General features: G+C 37.4%; 1 protein-coding gene across 1 annotated transcript in view; it reads right to left on the bottom strand.

Annotated features, from left to right (window-relative positions):
- NEK1 (NIMA related kinase 1) overlaps nt 1-22865 on the bottom strand; it is a 132558-nt gene that overhangs the window by 66385 nt on the left and 43308 nt on the right. Inside the window, 7 exon segments of the mRNA XM_049771316.1 lie at nt 4883-4978; nt 5788-5859; nt 6468-6551; nt 6975-7058; nt 14581-14683; nt 18375-18506; nt 18586-18743. Coding sequence (XP_049627273.1) covers nt 4883-4978; nt 5788-5859; nt 6468-6551; nt 6975-7058; nt 14581-14683; nt 18375-18506; nt 18586-18743 — 729 coding nt within the window.

Below are 22865 nucleotides of genomic sequence, written 5' to 3'. Positions count from 1 at the left end.
GGTTATAGAGAACTTTTGTTAAATACTTTGATACCCACATGTGATTTGCACAAAATCACAGTTTAATAAGACAGTTCATTTTCACTAAGCATAAGATGATCATACTTAATGGATATATTGCCAACATGATCATGTTCACATGCTATGAAGATGGATAAAATAGATATTAAAGACAAAAATAAAACATAGGAGAGGGCAATGACCCATAAAGTTTACAACAACACTAGTGTAAATTGAACAGAAACAGCAGCAGGCTTATTGTGAGAAAAATGACAAAAAAACAACAACAGTCTGTAGCGATTCATTATGACCACCTCTGCCACGCTGCACAAATAAGCACATGATGTTACTAGTTTTTGTGCAGATAATATAATCCCACAAGAACAGAAGAAGATTTCATGCCTTTGATATTGAAGATAAACTATTTACATCCCTGCCAGATTTGATTTGATTGCTCCAACTTTCTGTAAAGCAGTGGTCCTCAAACTATGGCCCGCGGGCCACATACTGTATTTGTATCTGTTTTGTTTCTTCATTGCAAAATAAGATATATGCAGTGTGCATAAGAATTCGTTCATAAGTTTCATTTTTACTATAGTCAGACCCTCCAATAGTCTGAGGGACAGTGAATTGGCCCCCTGTTTAAAAAGTTTGAGGACCCCTGCTAGAGGAACAAGAGGTAAGTTAGCACAGCAGTTATCTCATATATATATGTGCCTATCTACTCCTGTCTGTCACAAAATAAAAAGGTAGGGTGATAAAAACTCTGCATCAAACATATTACTTCAAGAGCATAATTCAAAGCGAGGCAGAATTCTTGCAATAGGCCAGGAAGCAATTAATACAGCTGACATACATTAGCATAGCTGATGCTTCGTACTCAAAGTGTGATTCATGTGTACTCTACATGCTTCGACAGAAACAGCCCAGCTCCATGACTGATATCAAATAACATAACATAACATAAGCAGTTATAATCTCACAGGTGAGATGGGACAACCGGGCTGAAAACTCTGAGTCATTCCTTGTGGAAGGGGACTGGACTGAGCCCCTCACCCTCCACTCCCAGTCACAGGAAAAAACAGCAGCCTCTGCCCTCTGCCATCATCTTCCCGGCAGAAAAACAACCCAACCCCCCAAAGAAAATAATGGCCACCCATACTTTCCAAGGAGCCCAGTCCAGGCTCCTACCTCTGTGGCATTCTCAGAAAGAAACAAATGTGGGGTGTGGCGAACTCCCTTTCTTCATGAACTACAGAAGCTGAATGCCAACCCTACACACTCTTAGAAAAATGCACTGGCTCCATGACTTAATCTATTACACTTCCAAGCCACCAACTTTGTTTCAGATCTACAAATTCTGGACATCTTGATATTTTATAGTGTCAGTTTAGTAGTACCACAGGAAAGCTGATGGGAGAGTTAAATAGTGAATTACCAAGCTCAGTGGCCCTAAACAGTTAACATGAAAGGCTCAGCTAGAACCAACTACAGCCAGTAAAGCCTTGACACTGGCTTCTAGCTCTATGGAAATAGAACAGTCATTTCAAATTGACCCCTGTTGATCTAAGTTTTGATAATTACATTTGCCTCTGTGCTGTAACAAACAATATAAAGTAAATGTGTTTGTACTTAAATGGGGAACGGGCTATGTTGGTAGGTTAAAAATTAGGGATACTGGTGAAGGGAAGGCAGAGTTAGTGTTTGAACATTTAATGCCTGAAATGACTGCATTATGAACACCTTGGTAAATCATGGTATTATTATAAAAGTAAATGAATAAATAGACTGGGGGAATAGAAGAAAAACAAAATTAGCAGAGCCTGCAGAAAACAGAGTTGATATTACCTATTCTGAATAGAAGACATTTCATTGATATATATATATATATATATATATAAAAAAAATAACCTTACAGGGCCGGAAAGATAGCATGGAGGTAGGGTGTTTGCCTTGCATGCAGAAGGACAGTGGTTCGAATCCCAGCATCCCATATGGTCCCCAGAGTCTGCCAGGAGTGATTTCTGAGCATAGAGCCAGGAATAACCCCTGAGCACTGCTGGGTGTGACCCCCCCCCCCCAAAAAAAAAAACAGGGCCCGGAGAGATAGCACAGCGGCATTTGCCTTGCAATTAGCCGATCCAGGACCAAAGGTGGTTGGTTTGAATCCCGGTGTCCCATATGGTCCCCCGTGCCTGCCAGGAGCTATTTCTGAGTAGACAGCCAGGAGTAACCCCTGAGCACTGCCGGGTGTGACCCAAAAAACTAAAAAAAAAAAAAAAAAAAACTTACACTTATTCTGTCTGTGACAGTTCTCATTCACTATCTTCTAGAAAAATGGTTGTTTATACTTAAAAGAATTTTAACTTTACAATTATTTTTTGATTTTGGGGCCACACTAGGCACTGTTCAGGGACTAATCCTGGTTCTACACGTAGAAATTACTCCTGGCAGGCTCTGGAGACCATATGGGGTACTGGGGATTGAACCTGGGTCAGCTGCACTGGAAAGCAAACAAATGCCTGACCCGCTGTGCTATTGCTCTCAACCCCAACTTATTATTATTATTATTATTATTATTATTATTATTATTATTATTATTATTATTATTATTTTTGATTTTTTTGGTTTTTGGGCCACAGTCAGTGCTGCTCAGGGGTTACTCCTGGCTCTTCACTCAGAAATCGCTCCTGGCTTGGGGGACCATATGGGACACAGTCCCATATGGATGAACCATGGTCCATCCTAGGTCAGCCACGTGCAAGGCAAATGCCCCACCGCTGCACCACCGCTCTGGTCCCTCAGCCCCTATTTTTTACAGAAATAAGTTTTTGTTTGTTTGTTTGTTTGTTTGTGTCTTCAATACTCAGGGGTTACTCCTACACTCAGGAATTACTTCTAGTGGTGCTTGGTGGACAATGTGAATGCCAGGGATGGAACCCAGATTGGGCACGTGCAAGGGAAGCAGTTTTCCTAGTATACCATTGCTCTAACCCCAAAATGGCTGTTTATAATTAGGAATCTGGTAAGAAAATCTTCTTATATTTTACATTAATGAGTAGATTAGTAAGAACTATTTTCTAGTACTGATGTAATAGTGCAGTAGGTGGGGTGCATGCCTGGAAAATAGCTGACTGGGCTTTATCCCCAGAACCCCAGATGGTCTCCCAAAGCTGCCAAAATTTTACCCTAAGTGTAGAGCCAGAAGTAATTCCTGAGCACAGCTGAGTGTGGACCCAAAACAACAACAACAAAAAAGAGTCTTATAACAGATACACAAGACATTTGTAATACTTCAAAACATATTTCTGATGAAAACTGTAAAAAGTAGAGGTAAAATCATACTTCCTTGCTTTTTACTATGCTGAATAGAAAAACAACTCAAGTATTTCCTTTATATTTCTACCTTTAAAGGTAGAAAGAAAAGTAAAGTTTCTAGAATTACTTAGTACCATGCATAAAGTTCTTACTAGTGCAGTAAGATTGAAATAATAAAAGATATAGGATGTAACTCAGTGGCAAAGCACTTGTCCTATCTATGTGAGGCTCCATGTTTGATCCCTGGCACCATCCCTCATTATCAAGTATGACATTAGCACTGATTTCAGCACAGGTGAGGGCCCTAATCCCCCACAAAAAACAACAAAAGAATAAAATAAAGAGAGATAGCATGGAGGTAAGGCGTTTGCCTTTCATTAAGAAGGACGGTGGTTCGAATCCCGGCATCCCATATGGTCCCCTGTGCCTGCCAGGGGCAATTTCTGAGCATAAAACCAGGAGTAACCCCTAAGCGCTGCTGGGTGTGACCCCCCCCAAAAAAAGAATAAAATAACAATGAATAACAAAGTACATAATGTAAAGCAGGGGGAAATGACATGGTGCTTAAGAAGAAAGCCTTTAATGCTGGGTAAACCCAGATTTAAATCCCTGCATTACAACTTCTGGAAATTTGACCTCATCTAATAGTTTTGTTCTTTCTGTATCTGCTTTGTAACATTGTACATATTAAGTAAAAATATAACAGCACTTGACCAGAATGTGGCTGGTATACTAAATAAGCTGTAATAATATATGCCATGACTTTTTGCCAATAAGATAACTGCATGCTAAAAACCAATAGGTCTAATTTCTATCAGAACTTAAGATATATTTTATATTCATAATTTCTAATACAATGAGATGCTGGCAGAATAAACAGGAAATGCAGTGGAGCAGAAAAAAGAGGCCAGAAAAATTATACAGCTTGATGCATAGAGGCTACAGACTCATTCTACAGTATATCCAATAATTGGGTATATGTTTGGCTGTGTTCAATCCCTGAAATTCAAACACGGAGCCAGAAGTAGACTCAGCACTGTGAGGTGTGGCACAAAACAACAACATCCATGTATACCAAAGGTAGCAATGTAAACCAATGGAGGTAAAAAAAATATCATGAAATGATGCAAGATCAATTATCTACTTGGAAATAATACAAATAAATTAATAAATCTTGTTCTCACCTCAAATCAAATACTTAAGTAACTTCAATGAGTCATTCTTAAATATGAAAGAGATGAAATATTAGAGGAAGATAGGACAGAAAGAGAAAGAAAAAAAAGGTATAATAAAATTTTAAAAATTTAACGTTGAAGGGCCAGAGAGTTAACATAGCAGGTAGAACGCTTGCCTTGCAGAAGGCTAATCTAGGTTTGATATCTGACATTCCATATGGTCCTTCAGCAAAGCCAGGAGTAATTTCTGAGTACAGACCCAGGAATAAGCCCTGAGCACTGTCAAGTGTGACACTCTCCACCTCAAATTTAATAATGACATACAACCTAGTAAGAGATATGGGAAAACTGAAAGCCGTAATTAAGAATGTGAACTAATTAAATCTTACATGCTCTTCCCAAACTTTCTTTTCTCTCTCATATGCTTCCTTTCTCTTTCGTTCTAATTGTTCTTTTAGTACAGCAGCACGTGTATTTGCTTGGGCCTGAAAATAAAAATAATCCAATCATTTACTAGAAAGAAGAATACTACAGGCTTCATTTTTTTTGAGGTCTGGAATTATATTTATTTTCTAGCCAAGAAGAAATGTGTGAAAGGGAGGAGTATTTGCGATGAATAAAAATATACGCTCCCTCTGTATCCCCAGTGTTTATAGATAGCAATACTCAGTACTTATTAGATAAAATTAAGTGTAGGGGCCGGAGAGATAGCATGGAGGTAAGGTGTTTGCCTTGCATGCAGAGGTTGGTGGTTTGAATCCCGGCATCCCATGTGGTCCCCCGAGCCTGCCAGGAACGACTTCTGAGTATAGAGCCAGGAATAACCCCTAAGCACTGCTGGGTGTGACCAAAAAAAAAAAATTAAGTGTAATATAAAGCTGGAATGATAGTACAGCAGGTAGGGCTCTTGCCTTGCACGTGGCCAACCAGGGTTTGATCCCCCCATATGGTCCTTAAGACTTCCAGGAGTGATTCCTGAGTTAAAGCCAGGAGTAAACCCTTAGGATTACTGGGTTTCCACCCCTCCCAAAAGTAGTGTAAATTCTACAGAAAATAAGAATGGCAATGTTTTTTACTATGATTTTTACATGTGGGCTTAATTAGACTCCACATATGGAAAATCACAATTTTCATCTTTAAATGTATTTTTATTTACATATTTATTTATTTATATTTGGGTTTGGGTCTCTCAAAAAAAAAACACTACCAGGTGTAGCCCAAAAACAAAATAAACAAACAAATGAACAAACAAAAACAAAAACAAAACAGAATAAAAATCCTTTTAAGTCTATACCTTAAGTATTTTCTTACGTCTCGCATCAGCCTCCTCATTTCCTTCTTGTCCTTCAGAACTATTACCTTCTTTCTAAAAGATAAAGAGAGAAACATGCCATTTAGGAAAATAAAAGTCTCAAATTCTGCACAAAGATTTGTTGAAAATAATACGAACTAAAATCTAAATATAAATTTCAATACCACTATATATTCCTCATAGCTGCAACTAAACTCTCCACAATATCAAGTCTTAAACAATGAGAAAAAAAAATGGGCCAGAAAAATAGTATTGCGAGTAAGGCACTTGCCTTGTACACAGTAGACCTGGGTTTGATCCCTGGCATCCCTTATGGTCCCCCAACCACCATTAGCAGTGATCCCTGAGCGGAGATCCAGGTATGGTCAAAAAACAAAAAAGACAGAGAGAATATACAATGTCCCAATAGGAACAACTTACATTTTCCTCTCAGAATTCGTCTGGGCCAAACAATATCAGCAATTTAACACCATATAAATAAAATAATACATAAAACTTACAATTTAACACCATATAAATAAAATAATATATAAAACTTACTTCCTCCTAATTATAGTTTACTTGTCTTCGACTTTCATTACGTTAGTTTTTACTTTTTGTAAGTGGCATGAAATTCTTAATCTAAATTACATATACTTTCCAAAAAAAATATTTCCACATGCCTTTTCACCACGAAGTTTGGCTCTAATTTGTTGGCGTTCATTGAAATTCTGCAGTCTGATTTGTCTCAGCCTTGCCAGATAAACCTAAACAGATAAAAATACAACATTTTAGTTTCAAAGAAAAACTATCAACACTGCTAGAATTTTGTTTAATTTAAGAATACAATGTTAATCTGATACAAAAAATAAAATTTTGAAATCTGGTTAATGGAAATGTATTAGCTTTCAAGTGTTTAACTTTAGATCAACTTAGTTCTGAAAAGAAATACATTAAAATTACAGATTTTAAAGGTATCAAAAAGAAAAAAGAAATCAAACTTAGAATACTCAATAACAGTTAGGGACAAAATTATAACACAGTGTGTCAGTCAAAATATATTAACAGGTCCCTACAGACCTAACAAAAATCCTCAATAATTGTTAAAAATTTAAACCATGCAAGAAAAAGAAGGCAATCAACTCAAAAATGGTTGTGTGACAGAGGCAGAGAACATGCGGGAAGCATACCTCTTCCTCTTTGTTTCTTGGCTTCCCTCCTCTTGAAGAGCTGGGCCTGCCTCCATACATAGCTGCCAGGTTTTGCAGGATTCCCTGTTTGTCATTTAATGTACTAAGTTTAAAGAATGACTATGGCCACGTCAGCATCTTACCTAGGAATATCCAGGCACTGTTTTTTCCTTTTTGGCAAACACTAATCATTTCTAGCTAATAATCTGATAAGAAGCCCTGGCATTTTTTTTATCAATTTAATTAATCAATGCATTCTGTGAGAACAGAAAGAAGCAATTAAACCCCAAACATAGTTATTCAAAACAGAGACCAATTTAAGCTTTCATTAGCCATTCAAGTAAAAGGATTTTAAAAATGCACGGGGATTAGCTAAACCCCAAATCAAATGTTTCTTAGACAAAGGGCCAACTCATTTCTCCTCCTTCTGAAAGTATACCTATAGAAACAATATGAAATATCTGAGCTTATATTATATCGACACTCAGAGACATTGTTATTATACTTGAAATGATCACAATCAAAAATAGAATAATTTAATTTTATTTATTTTTCTTTTTTGGGTCATACCCAGCAGCACTTAGGGGTTATTCCTGGCTCTGTGCTCAGAAATCGCTCCTGGCAGGCTCAGTGGACCATAGGGGATGCCGGGATTCGGACCACTGTCCATCCTGGGCCAGCTGTGTGCAAGGTAAAAAGCACTATTGCTGTGTTATCTCTCTGGCCCCAGAAACAGAGTAATTTTAAACAGTTTATTTATGTAGACTATTATAACTAGGAAATAATCTTTATTAGAAATGATCTTTGAGGGGCCAGGGCAATAGTACAGTAGGTAGGGCATTTTCCTTGCATGTAGTTGACCCAGGAATGACCCAGGTTTGATCTTGGCATCCCATATGGTCCCGAGCTTTCCAGGAATGATTCCTGAGCTTAGAGCCAGAAGTAACCCCTGAGTAAAGCCAGGTGTGGCCCAAACACCAAAAAAAGAAAGAAAAGAAAAGAAAAGAAAAGAAAGAAAGAAAGAAAGAAAGAAAGAAAGAAAGAAAGAAAGAAAGAAAGAAAGAAAGAAAGAAAGAAAGAAAGAAAGAAAGAAAGAAAGAAAGAAAGAAAGAAAGAAAGAAAGAAAGAAAGAAAGAAAGAAAGAAAGAAAGAAAGAAAGAAAGAAAGAAAGAAAGAAAGAAAGAAAGAAAATTATATTTAAATAAAGGTATCAGAATATCCAATTATTCTATCTTCCATTAGCACAAAAGAAAGCTTCAAGTTCCTTTCAATTTAAAACTTCCTGTTCCACTTTCCATTTAATGTTACCTTGTCTAGATGAGAGCCAATTTTTCATATTCATCACCTCCATTTTCCTGCTTCCATTTATTTTTCGATTCACCACAATCTGATTTCTGATTCTAATATCGCACTAAAAATGTTCCTCATTAGTGAATATCAAGTATGTGTTATTCATGATATTCTAGCCCATGATGCTTTATAATTTACACATTAAAATAAAACTATCATGTCTGATAGGGAAAAGATAAAAGTGCCTGGCAACTTAGAGGGGAGACTGGAGGGAAACTGAAACACTGATGAAGGGATTGGTGTTAGAACATTATACATCTGAAACTTCATCATGAATGACTTTGTAATTCAGAGTTTTTTTTTAAAAGTCTCCTCAATAAGCAACATCGTATTATATGGCAGCAAATCTCTTGGCCTTTGACAACAAAACTCAGATTACCAAGCAGTGGAGAAATAGAGCCAGGCTATGAGGTTGGAAAGTGCAGGAGCAGGTAAAAGTGCAGGTAACAAGATTGCAACCATGTTACCTAAACTACAATGAAAATAAGTAAACCTTAATCTCTTCTTTCAGTGCAGATAATAGTACACTCTTAGTATTTGTAATCTCAGGGTTCTTGTAATTTTCGCTACTTTCCTTTTTATGTGTTTCATTGTTCTTGTTTTTTTTTTTTTTTTTTTTTGGTCACAAAAAGTAGTGCTCAGGGATTACTCCTGGCTCTGCACTCAGAAATTATTCCTGGCAGAATTGGAGGACCATATGAGATGCTGGGATTGGACCTACAATCCTACACCTACACCTACAATTGGACCTACAAGCCCTTTTAACTACTTTTCATAGTATTTTCTCTTCCTTGACTCATCACTAATGTCAATATTTCCTAAAACCAGTTTTTCTGGTCATCTTCGTTCTCAGTCTTCTTTGTTGCTAATTTCACATCGAAAACAACCTCAATCCTTTGCTTTTCAATTTCAATGTTTATAAATGGACATTTGGTCATTCCATTCCCTCCCTCTCTCGATCTCTTTATTTCTCTCTTTCTTTTTCTTTCTTTTTCTTTCTTTCCTTCCTTCCTTCCTTCCTTCCTTCCTTCCTTTTTCTTCCTTCCTTCCTTCCTTCCTTCCTCCCTCCCTCCCTCCCTCCCTCCCTCCCTCCCTCCCTCCCTCCCTCCCTCCCTCCCTCCCTCCCTCCCTCCCTCCTTTCTTTCTTTCTTTCTTTCTTTCTTTCTTCTTTCTTTCTTTCTTACTTTCTTTCATTCTTTCTTTCTTTCTTTCTTTCTTTCTTTCTTTCTTTTTACTGTATTTGCCGGCATATAAGACAACCCTTCAACCCATGAAAAACTTCCTAAAAGTCTTAAAAGTAAGTTGCTTCTTAAAAGTAAGAGGGGTGTGGATCACTCGTCCCTGAAACTGGAACAAGTTTCAGCATGCCGTATACCAGCATATAATATGACTCCCGACTTTTAGGAAGTTTTTCATGGGTTGAAGGGTCGTCTTATATGCCGGCAAATACGGTATTTTTTTTTTGGGGGGGGGGGTTACACCCGGCAGCCTTCATGGGTTACTCCTGGCTCTACGCTCAGAAATCGATCCTGGCATGCTCGGGGGACCATATGGGATGCCGGGATTCGAACCAATGACCTTCTGCATGAAAGGCAAACTTTACCTTACCTCCATGCTATCTCTCCAGCCCCAAATTCATTCTTACACTGTTCCTGTACCTGCAGTGATTCACAAGCCTGATTTCATAACTATTTTTTACTATGTGATCATATTACTAATTCAGTTACTGATCATGGTCAGCCACCTGCTTGACTTAGCAGATCTCACTTAATCTGCCTTATGCAATAAAACAGTAAATTACCACCTTTATCTTAAAAAGTTGCTTGATTTAGCATCTCACTTTTAGTTGGTCTCCTTTATTCTCATAATAAGCCAGTTATCTTACTAAACTTCTCTTTGACACGTCTTTGGTGTTGGCTTTATCTTCTGAATGTAATCCACTTTCAATAAATGTCAGGAAAGGTTGTGAGTCAGTCTACTATTAGATTCAGTCTATGCTGATCTGTCTCTCATCAATCAGAAATACCACATTCTAGCCCCAATTACTATTTTTGATTTGAAGACCAGGCCTTAAGCTCACTTACTTCCTAAAAGCGGCTAACTCGACTCATCTTCCAAATCATAGATCAGAGATCTGATTCCTGGAAAGCCTCATCCAAGCCAAGCTTTCTCTCATGAGTTAAGCTTGACTTACCATGTCATTCTTTATATATAATTTCTATACTACAACTCTTTGCAGTGTATTCAAATGATATGTAAAGATAGGCCCAAAGAGATGGCCAAAGGCTGGTGGCATGGGAAGCCCAGATCCCCTCCTGGTGATGCATAGCCTTTGATGACACTGACAGTCATCTGACAGTCCCTACTGTCCCTACTCCCTACTGTGCTGGCCTCCAACTTAGGGCCTTGCATCTGGGAGATTTCTGCTGTCACTTCAATTCCTGAACCCTGGGGAGTGTTTTTAGACAAATGCCTGAGAAAAAAACACCTCGTCATTCTACCAGCTATAGTATGTTGCCAGCTTCCTATCTTCTTTTTCTGGAAGAGTAAGTTGTCAACACAAATATCCAGGACTGCAGATATGATGAACAGTTGTTAAATTAAGAGCTTAGCAGTTACAAGGATGATTTAAGAAACAAAAGCTGTCAGGCCAAAATTATGCATATGATCACTATAAAATTAGTTTTCAACATATTAATCTGTCTAATGCATGCCTGGTTATAAGGCATGTTGTCATTTTATGCATTATTAATAAAGTATTAATTTTACTTGATATACTTTATTATTTAACCTTCTGTTCTTACATTTGAAAAACTATATTCTTATCATTATTTAGGGGGCAACTCCTGGGGATGCTCAGGAGTTACTCTCAGTTCTTCACTCAGGAATCACTACTAACAGTGCTCAGGGGACCATATGGGATGCCAGGGATCAAATGCAGGCAGGTTTGTCATGTGCAAGGCAAACACCCTCAATGCTGCACTAGAGCTCCAACCCTGAACTCTTTTATTTATACTTTTATATATTTTTATAGGCATATATGAAGGAAAATATAAATGAAATTGGTAAAGGTAAATAATCCTAATTTTACTTCACAATCATTGTTTGAATTTTTAACAATCTTTTAAAATTATGGCAATTTTTTGTTTCTTTTACATATTATGTAAAGAAGAACCAATGGAAGGTTTCAAGTATGTGTGTTTATATTTCTTTAAGAAGCTGTCACTGATTTGAAAAGGATGTCACTGACATCATCTTCATGAAATAAATTATGGAACATATATGCATGCAATGGAATACTACCCAGCTATTAAAAAAAAGTCAAAATCATGCACTTTGCTGCCACTTGAATTACATTAATGAAGTTATTCAGGAGAGGAAAAGATTCTGAATGATCTCTCTTATTATAAGTGAAGTATAAAAAGATAGAGTAAGAGATATACTTGCCTAAAGGCAACAGATTCTAAAACCTGAAGAACTGAGTTCTGGCAGAGAGGGAGGAAGCTAGAATTGGGAGAGAGAACTGGGACTACTATGGGGGAGGGAAGGAGTACTATGATGGAGGATGTGTTGCTCGAAAAATGCACCCACAAATCATACCAGTGGCACCAGAAAGATAGGACAGTGGGTAGGGTTCTCACCTTGCACTGACCAACCCAGGATCAATCCCCATATGGTCCCCAGATTTTTTTTTTTTTTTTTTTTTTGGTTTGTGGACCACACTTGGTGATGCTCAGGGGTTATTCCTGGTTCTGTACTCAGAAATCGCTCCTGGCTCAGGGAAACATATGGGACACCTGGGATCAGGCCCAGATCTATCTTGGGTGGTCCACATGAAAGGCAAACACCCTACCACTGTGCTATCACTCTGGCCCCATTTTTTTTGAAGTTAACCAAACAAGCAACTTATTGAAATTGGATATTGAGGGGCCAGAGAGATAGCACAGAAGTAGGGCATTTGCCTTGCATGCAGCCAAGCCAGGACAGATCCGGGTTCAAGCCCCAGCATCTGATATGGTCCCCTGAGCTTGCCAGGAGCAATTTCTGAGCACAGAGCCAGGAATAACCTCTGAATATTGCTGGTGTGGCCCAAACACCAATAATTAATAAATAAAAATGTTTTAAAAAATAAAATTGATATTGAAAAAGACCTTTAATCAGTAAACACTTGAGGCTGGATTAGAAAACACCACAAGGATAGAAGAAATGCATTGTAATTTGTGTCTGATACATTCTGGCAATTTCTCATTTTCTCCAAACCTGTTAAGTCTCATTTTCCCCAAACCTGGTAGTGTGGCCACTGGGTCTTGAGCAACACAAGAAAAGATCCCTAAACACAAAGCTTGAAGAAACCCTGAGAAGCAATGGGTGTAACCCAAACCAAAACAAAGCAAAAATTTAAAACAAAACAAAAAAAAAACACCTACTGGTAAGGTACGAGTAGTATTTTAAATTATAGAACTTTTTTTATTTTAAAAATAATAAAAGAACTAAAAATTAGATTTGAGGAGTTTAAAAATCAGCCATATTTGTTGCATAAAATACCTCCCCAATGAATTAGAAAGAGCAAGAATGAAAGAGGGAGAGAACTACACATGTAAAGAAGGTATCTTTTGAAGGTTTTGTTTGTTTGTTTTTCTTTTGAAGGTTTTTTAATGCATCTTCTACTGAGTGACAAATAGAATCAGAAAAACAATCCCAGAGATTTCATGGCTGTAAATATTTCATGCTTCTAATTGCAAATAAAAAAACCTCCAAATAGGGAGCGGGCGAGAGAAAAATAAAACCAAACTTCCAAATAAATGAGGGTCTGAACACTTACAAAGATTAAATCATGGGTCAGAACTATAGGACAGTGAGCAAGGTGGTTGTATTGAACATAGCCAAACCAGGTTGATTGATGACACCACATATGATCCACCAAGCCCCACCAGGAATAAATGGCAGGATCAAATCTTGAGCACTGCATGTCCCCACACCATCAAAAAAAAGAGCAATGTATTAGCAGTAAAGCCAAATTTAATTCTAATCTAAGGGTTGTCTGTCTGGACAAAATTTAAAAGGATCAGACTATTTCTAAGTATCTTAAAAGGATTTCAGAACAAAGACCCTTTAAAAACAAAAAAATACCCAAGATAAAATATACAATGCATAACACTGGACCACAATTATTACACAGATTAGAAGAAAAGTTTCAAATAGGAAGAGGGAAAAATATCAGCCAACATGGGAACAGAGTAATAGATAGTAAGAGCATCTTCTTGCATGCAGCCAACCTGGACATAATACCCTAGCTCTGGGCATTATGGAAGTGTCAGGTACTGAATTCAGGCTTCCTACACGAAAAACAATAAGCATGTGCTCAGCCCACTGACTTTAACTTTATAGTATTCGGGGCATTAGAGGTTACACTAAGCAGTGCTCATGATTACTCCTGGTGGTGCTTGGTAAGTCCGCATGGGATGCCGGAGATCAAACCCAGATCGGCCATGTGCAAAGCAAGTTCCCTACCCACTATGATTCTAGCCTTCTACAGCATTTTCTTTATTTTTTTCCTTTACAGAAGTTTATAAAAAGATGCTCTCAAAATATAAAAGTTATCTCAATAAACTTCAAGAGACAAAAGAATACATATCTGGGGGCTAGAGCAATAGCACAGCAGGTAGGGCATTTGCCTTGCACACGGCTGACCCAGATTTGGTCCCCAGTATCCCATATGCTCCTCCAAGCCTGCCAGGAGTAACTTCTCAGCAAAGAGCCAGGAGAACCCCTGAGTGCTGTAGAGTATAGCCAAAAATCAAACAAACAAACAAACAACAAAATATATATCTGAGGTGAAAAATAAGTAATGCTCAAATGAAATTAATAGAGTAATTAAAATAGAAGGAAAGATTATGCGCTTGAAGATAAGGCAGTGTAAGCAATAAAAAAGAAATAGAAGAAAAACTCCCAAATCAACCCACACCACTCAGCAAAAAAAAAAAAGGCTTAGAAAGATGGATAGCCTAGATACCTACATCTACTCCTTTTACAGGAAGACTTCAACTTATCCAAATTAACCAATGCAATAATAAAATTTTACTCTTGGTATAAAAGAGAAATTAAGTTAGTTTTAGCAGCTAAAACAGATACTTTATATTGTGCAAATGCTTAAATGTTTGTAAAAGATAATAACATTATTTATTCATACCTACCTTATTCCAGAACTTCATTTTGAATATAAATGTTCAAGATACAAGAAAAAACAAAGTCATACCATATGTCCTTCTGCTCGAGCTTTGTTCTGCATGGCTTCGTGTTTCCGCTGGAGAAACTCTTCCACTTGCTGAGCTCTTTCCACTGTTATCTGGCCCCTCGGCCTGAGTAATTCAGACAAATATAAAAATGAGAATTTCTGAACAGCCAGCATTCCAAAAGCTAATTATATCTTATCTTTTATTGGTTAGTTCTTGGGCCACACTCAAGTAATCCTGAGGACATACTCCTGGCTCTGCACTCAGAAATCACTCTAGCAGGCTAAGCGAACATAATGGAATGCCTGAGATTTTAACATAGGCCAGTAACATGCAAGGCAAGCACCTCAACCTCTATATCATCTGTGTACCCTCTATTCATTCTCTCTCTCTTCTCTCTTGATCCTTCACCCCCCAAAAAAAAAAACATTACCTTCTATTCACTCTCTCTTTCCCCTCAAATCATTAAATGTTTTCTTTGTTAGAGAATATGAAAAGAGGGGCCGGGAAGGTGGTGCTAGAGGTAAGGTGTCTGCCTTGCAAGCACTAGCGTAGGACAGACCGTGGTTCGATCCCCTGGTGTCCCATATGGTCCCGTTCCCCCCCCCCCAAGCCAGGAGTGATTTCTGAGCTCATAGCCAGGAGTAACCCCTGAGCGTCAAACGGGTATGGCCCAAAAACCAAAAAAAAAAACAAAAAAAAAAAAAACAGGTTGATGTAAATTTAAACCTTTTTTGTATTATCCTCAGATTTTAATTTTCTTGATGAATACCTACATTGAATATCTCCTGCCTGAATTATAACTCTTATTATTTTAAATAGTAGTAAAATCTGGCCAGAGCAATTTGTACAAGCAAACCTGGATTTAACCCCTGGCATCCTATATGGTCTTCAAAGCATGAGCAGGCGCAATCCCAGGTATGGTCCAAAAAACAAACAAACAAAAAAAACCTAACTTGTTTAAAATGCCTGCAGTAGAGGTAGGTTGTGTGTGTGTGTGTGGGGGGGGGGGAGTGGTGGGAGGGAAGCAAGGGACACTGGTTGTGGGAAATGGTGAAGGGAAGGGTGTTGGAACACTATATGACTATAACTCAATCATGAACAACTTTGTAACTGTGTTTCTCATGGTAATCCAATTAAAAATATGTACTACGGGGCCAGAGTGATAGTACAGCGGGTAGTCATTGCACTTGGCCAACCCAAGTTAGATCCCCGGCATTCCATATGGTCCCCCCATATGTCAGGAGTGATTTTCTGAGAACAGAGCCATGAGTAACACTTGAGCACTGCCAGGTGTCACCAAAATAATAATAATAATAATAATAATAATAATAATAATAATAATAATAAGAAGAAGAAGAAGAAGAAGAAGAAGAAGAAGAAGAAGAAGAAGAAGAAGAAGAAGAAAATACAATTAAAAAAGATTAGGGAGAAAAATATTAGGTACAGATTATCTTTTAAAGCTCTTCCCATCTTTCAAGTACTTGAGTAAAATCAAAAAATTTTATTCAGTATTTATCGTATTTAAGCTTTGAAGTACCCAACATTCTAACATATTTTAGAGCCATCAAACTTAAGAATTCTTTAGCCCCTTATCCAAAACTATCTTAAGAAGCTGAGAAATCTTCATGACTAAGTGTTCATAAGAAGTTCTATAGTCAAACTGAGTTTAAATCCCAGTTATATCACTTTCTAGTTGACTAAGTCACCTATATGCCCTAATTTTCTCATTTTTATTTAAAATGTAATATCCAATGCAAAAGGTGGTTGGGATAAATAAATGATTTGTTTACTATTGTGTTCAATGATATCTATAATCAAGGGGTCAAAGTGATAGTTCAGCAGGTAAGGTGATTGCTTTGCATGTGGCTTCTGAGTTTGATGCCCAGCACCTCATACGGTCCATTAGCACTGCCAGGAGTGATCCCTGAGCTGAATGGTCCAGGCTCAGGAGTAATTTCTGAGTTCTGCTGGGTCTGGCCCCCAAACAAACAAACATAAAGCTATAAATCAATTAAGAATAGTGATTTCAATGTAACATAAGAGAATGTATACGGCATGACTAAGTAGTGTTAAGATCACCAATGTTAATACAAATGAAAAATGATAAATGATCGCACAATAACAAATGGTTTTAAAAACTGAAAATTACAATAATGATACTATAGCTAATAATTAAAGACTGAATGGAAGGTGTATATTGGAGATAACTGAGATATACAACCTTAGAAGGCAATCAAGTACAAATAAATGCAAGGATTTCAGTATTATAATAGGGATTTGATTCTAATGGTCCAACATAGATTATTTCAACTGTGGAAGAACCAAGGAACATTCTGGAAGATGGATTGTATCAAGAAGCATGGCATGATCTTCCCTCTTGTCTTTAGGCTAAGTAGATTTATGTTAGATTTCACTAAAAAAATACAAAATAAAGCTAAGTAAAATATATACCATATTGTCTATAAATAATACCAGAAGATGAAAGTTAGACAAAATTTCTTTTGCCACTTCATCTAAATATTCTTCAAGTTTGCAACCACCCTTCCTCAAAATATTCTTTAAAAAAGTACAATTAGGGGGCCGGAGAGATAGCATGGAGGTAAGGCGTTTGCCTCTCATGCAGGAGGTCATCAGTTCGAATCCCGGCGTCCCATATGGTCCTCCCGTGCCTGCCAGGAGCAATTTCTGAGCCTGGAGCCAGGAATAACCCCTGAGCACTGCCGGGTGTGACCCAAAAACCACAAAAAAAAAAAAAAAAAAAAGTACAATTAGTTTTTCCATACAATTCATTAAAATGCAACACATTTATTTCTCATCAACTATATCTTAATCATTTTATAATTGGGTAACGGTTTAATTTTTACTTGTTTGTTTAATTTTTGGGATATAATGGTGGTGCTCAGAACCTGCTCCTGGCTTAAGTATCAGTTTGTGGGTAGGGCTGGAGCAAAAGCACAGTGAGTAGGGAGTCTGCCTTGCATGTGGCCAACCTGGGTTTGATCTCTGGCATCCCACACATGTCCCCCTCAACCCCCCAAGTACAGCCAATACTAATTCCTGAGTACACAGCCAGAAGTAACACCTGAGATTTAAGTTTGTGTCCCCAAACCCCAAACAAACAAGAATCAGTCATGATGATACTGGTGATCGTATGAGGTACTGAGGATAGAACCCTGGTCTGCAACCTACAAGGCAAGCGCCTTAACCTCTGTTGTATTTCTCTGACCTCATAAAAACTTTCAACACTTGAAAGTAGTCTATTGAAAATAATAAAGAAAAGGCACTGTTACTAAATTTTCACAAAACACTACTTCTTGTTCATAATCCAAATGTTTTACTAAGAAATTATATAAGCATATACTTTAAAGAAATAAATTATAAATATTAATGCTTACCATATTAAATTAATTCAGTGGAAGAAAAGGAAAATTCTAATGAAGAGGATCACAGAGAGCTATAAATTAATATAAATATGAGAAAAGGACAAAGCAACAAAGAGAAAAGGAGAGTTTTAAGTGAGGAGAAAAGTGGACAACAAACAAACCATATCTGACTGCAAGTTCCTTTAAGTTAAATAACAGCCTGTAACATCTAAATGAGCTATCAAAAAGAAGGTGAACTGAAGAAGTACATGCTCAAAACATGAAATTAAGGGCCAAATTGCTCCTGAGAAAAATCACTGCACCCAGACGGCAAAAAATACTATTTTATGGACTCAGTGAAGAAAACATTCACAAAGTGTAAGCACCAAACTACACGTGACATAAGACAAAATTACACACAAGGATGAGTTGATGGATCACCACAGTCCAACCTGTTTGCACTGGCTTGTTTAGACACGGCCTTCAATCTTTTCAAGGTTTTCCTAATAGCATCAGCCTCAGGGATCTGGTGATGACCTGCAGCCCCATTAGGAAATCCTGGAGGTACCCCAGGTGGAATTCCTCTGTAGATAAACATGCACAATGGCTCTCATTACTCTCTCAAAAGCGGAGCAGACTGGCAGCAGCAGGACACAGTCATACCTTTCTGGAATTTTTCGGCCCCGAATTTCTCCTTTCCACTTTGTGTTACTATCGTCCATTCTTCGTTGCATTTGATCAAAAATAGCATGATAATGCTCATACTGTCCTCGAGAAGATAAAGATGGAGCAACAACCCCTCCGGTGCCAAAAAAGGAAGTCTAGGAGCCAAACAAAGAGTTCTCACATGTTTATCTCAGAGGGAGGAGAAAGTTTATATATACTCAAGGGGGAAAAATGTATTTCAACATTAAATATAGTTCTAAAAAGTAACCATTAATTTGAAAACATTAATAATGTAATGCTGAAAACAAGATTTTCCTGCCATACTATAAACAATAACAACCTTAAACTAGCATATTTTTTATAGTTTACAATACATTTTTACAATATTAGTTTTATAATGTAAAATTTTACAATAAATGTGCTAATTTTAAAATAACACAAATTCATATAAATATGAAAATATCTTAAGTTATAAAAATAAGTCTCTAGTAAGGAAGATACATACTCCATTTATTAAGTTTAAATAAGCATGTATGAGGGTGGAGTGATAGCAGAGAGAGTAGGGCATTGGTCTTGCACACAGCCAACCTAGGTTTGATCACTAACATCCCATGGGGTCTCCTGAGCTCCACCAGGAGTAATTCCTGAGTACAAATCCAGGAGTAATCCCTGAGTACTGCTGATGTGGCCCAAAACCAAAACAAAACAACAACAAAAAAGCCATACCTTGATCAGCCTGTTTTTCCAACACTCAAAATCATATTTAAGCTTATATTTAACCATGACTTTTAATATACCCAACTCTTTTAATAATAAATGTAACTATTATCATAATATAGTCCATATGGATAGAGATAAAAGAAGCCAAATATCAATTTATCCCTAGGTACTTGGCAAGTAATTTGGGAGGCAAAACATAAAACTAAAAAATATTTCATAGCTGTAGTAAATGAAAGGTAACAGGAACAGTATAAAACAGCAAGTACTGAACAAATTTAAAAAAAAATAGGAAAAACTGGGGCCAGAGAGATAGCATGAAGGTAGGTTTGAACCCTTGCATCCCATATGGTCCCCCGAGCCTGGCAGGAGCGATTTCTGAGCATAGAGCCAGGAGAACCCCTGAGCACTGCTAGGTGTGACCCAAAAAAACAAAAAAAATATAGGAAAAATTATCAGAGGTAAAAAATCCCTGGGAGGATGGGGCTAGAGAGAAAGCATGGAGATAAGGCATTTATTTGCCTTGCATGCAGAAGGATGATGGTTTAAATCCTGGCATACCAAATGATCCTCCCCCAAGCCTGCCAGGAGCAATTTCTGAATATAGAGCCAGGAGTAACCCCTGAGCGCTGCCGGTGTGACCCAAACCCCACCCCCTCCAAAAATTCCCTGGGGGGTGGGGAGGAGAGGATTGAAAAAACAAGGTATGGAAGTATTAGTAAAATCTGTACATATATATGGATGTTGAAGTAGGCAGGCAAACACAGCATACCTCAGAGATACTGTGTTTTGGTTCCAGACTTCTGCAGTACTATAAATTTAACACTAACAGAAATTCCTAGAATACTTGAAAAGTTATTCTACACTATACTGCATTATATATAATGTATATCATTTTTATTTATAGCTAATATACCTTTTAATAGTTTAAAAATACTATTATCTAAGGTAAAGAAAAAATTACACCAATAGACTTGCTCATGGCAAGGTTTCCAATTCTTAAAAGAAGAAAAGTACATTATATGGTAAGTGTGGAAAAATACAGGTTGCCTGTACAACTTAAAAGGCAGGTAAATAGGGAGCACTAAGCTGGGTATATTCTGAATGTCTGAATTTATCAACTTTCTAACAAAAGCACTAACAAGTTTGTGTGTGCAAAATGCACATGTGTCTAACAGGGGCCTCTCAGTGGTACAGTGGGGACCACTAAGGTCACTCCCAGCATTGCTCAGAGATCTCTGGTTCTCACTTTCAAATTCAGGACTTTTCAAATGAAAATCACATGTTGACTACTTTTGAGCTATATGCCTGGTCCATGATAGTATTTAAAGGTCACTAGAAAGCTAGAGAAATATTATAGGAGATAAGGTTTTTGCCTTACATGTGGCTGGCTCTGGTTTGATCCCAGCCACCACATGTAGTAAGGAAAAGAAACCAAATAGAAGGTTATTATACTGACATCAAGCCAAGAAGCCTAAAATAGAAGCAATCAGCAAGAAAGTCATTGCTGAGAGGTGTACATTCTCAAAGGATTAACAAAAGATAAAGACAGAAGGGTGCAAACACAGCAGTATAACTAAGTGAAGTGAAATAAAAAAAAAAAAGGTAAAATGTAAAGGTTTATAATACCAAAGAAGTTACTGTGGAAGAATTTCGCTGAGAAGAGAAAATCAATAACCTCAAATGGAAAGTCCAATTACACTAAAAATAAGACAAGCTGACATAATTCAAGGTGAGTTTTTATTTCATGAAATGAATAGAAGCTTCCAAGTTATACCATGTTAAAGAAGAAGTTGGCATATGAAAAGACACAAAGATGGGGCCAGAGCAATAGCAAAGTGGGTAGGAGATTTGCCTTGAACTCCAGCCAACCTGGAGTTCAACCTCTGGCATCCCATATGGTCCCCTGAGCCTGCCAGGAGGAACCCCTGAGCAAATCGGGGGTGGCCCCCTCCAAAAAAAAAGTCAGGACAAAAAGGAAAATACTAGAATCAAATGAAATGTCAATGTCTCTAAAAAGACAAAATTTGTGTTACCATCTTGATAAAGAAAACTACATAGGAGATAAAAAATTTCTTAAAAGGTAAAGATATTAAAGATGTCTGAATATCAAGAGATGAAAGAGGCTAGGAATATGGATGATGATAGCTAATTAAGCCAGAAACTACCAAAGAATCCTCATACACATCTTCAAAATATTCATCTCAAGCCAAGTCTCTTAATTCGAATTTGGGGTGGGGAATTTAATAAGCTCTTTGAGTCTGCCAACTCTGAGTTTAACCTAGTTGCAAGTAATGTTTTTTTCTTTTGCAATTTTTCAGATTTAAAACAAAAACCTTTTTTTCATTCCTATTTTATTTAAGGCATCACAATTTACAGCATTTACTTACAGTTAATGGTAAGTTTCATGCAGAAATAGGATTCCCAGGGCCAGAACAATAGCACAGTGGATAAGGTCTTTGCCATGCACATGGCTGACCGTGGGTTCAATCCTTGGCATCCCATATGGTCCCTCAAGCCTGCCAGGAGTAATTCCTGAGCATAGAGCCAGGAGTAAACCCTGTGTACTGCTGGGTGTGGCCCAAAAACAAACAAAAGAAGTGTCATTTCTTCCCCATGGTTTGTTTCCCTTCATCATGTCTCAGTGCCCCACTCCTTCACTCTCTTCCTTCTATACCACCCACACCACAAGGAGCTTCCTAGTGAAAACCAGTTCTCAAGGGCAGCTGTCTGGAGGCACTTACTATTCCCATGATATGTTGCTTTATATCCTGCCTACAAGAGATCACTCTGTATCTGTTCCTTTCCTTCTCAATTCACCTTGCATGACAACATTAACTAAACTGGAACCTGAGTATTCTAATGTGTGTTTTAAAATCAATAAGTATGCAGGCCGAGAGAGTACAGCAGGTAAGGCACTTGCCTTGCACACAGCTGACCTGAGTTTGATCCCCTGGCATCTACTGAGCACTGCCAGGAGTGATTCCTGAGAAAAGAGCTATGAGTACCCACTGAGCATCACCTGTTATAGTCCAAAACAATAAAATAAATAAAATAAACAAGTACATAAAAATTTCATATAGAAAAATCTAAATGAAATAAACAAATACAAAAATGCCTATACTCAGAATAATGTTGAAATAATATACTAGAATTCTGAAACATCTTTTTTAAATCATTTATTAATTGTAAACATACATGATGAATTCTGGCAAAACAGAATATACACATAGAGTGGTATAATCACCACCACATTCAAAACATTTCTATCATACAAAAAAAAATACGTTCCTAATACTAAAGCCCTCTCATTACAGAATCCACTAACTTGCAGTCACATAAATGAGATTTTCCTTTTCTATAATTGCTCATAATTAGAACCATATAATATATACTCATATCTGGCTTCTTTCTTTCACAATGTATTTGAGATCCAGCTATATTCTAGTTGCGTTAAAAATTGGTTGTCCCCAGGGCCGGAGCAATAGCCCAGCAGGTAGGGTGTTTGCCTTACACATGCCAGCATTTCAGGAGCAATTTCATAGACTTAAAAAAAAAAA

Source organism: Suncus etruscus, chromosome 4, assembly GCF_024139225.1.
Source record: "Suncus etruscus isolate mSunEtr1 chromosome 4, mSunEtr1.pri.cur, whole genome shotgun sequence".
In the NCBI taxonomy this organism is placed as follows: domain Eukaryota; kingdom Metazoa; phylum Chordata; class Mammalia; order Eulipotyphla; family Soricidae; genus Suncus; species Suncus etruscus.
This window is presented reverse-complemented; position numbering and strand designations above follow the sequence as displayed.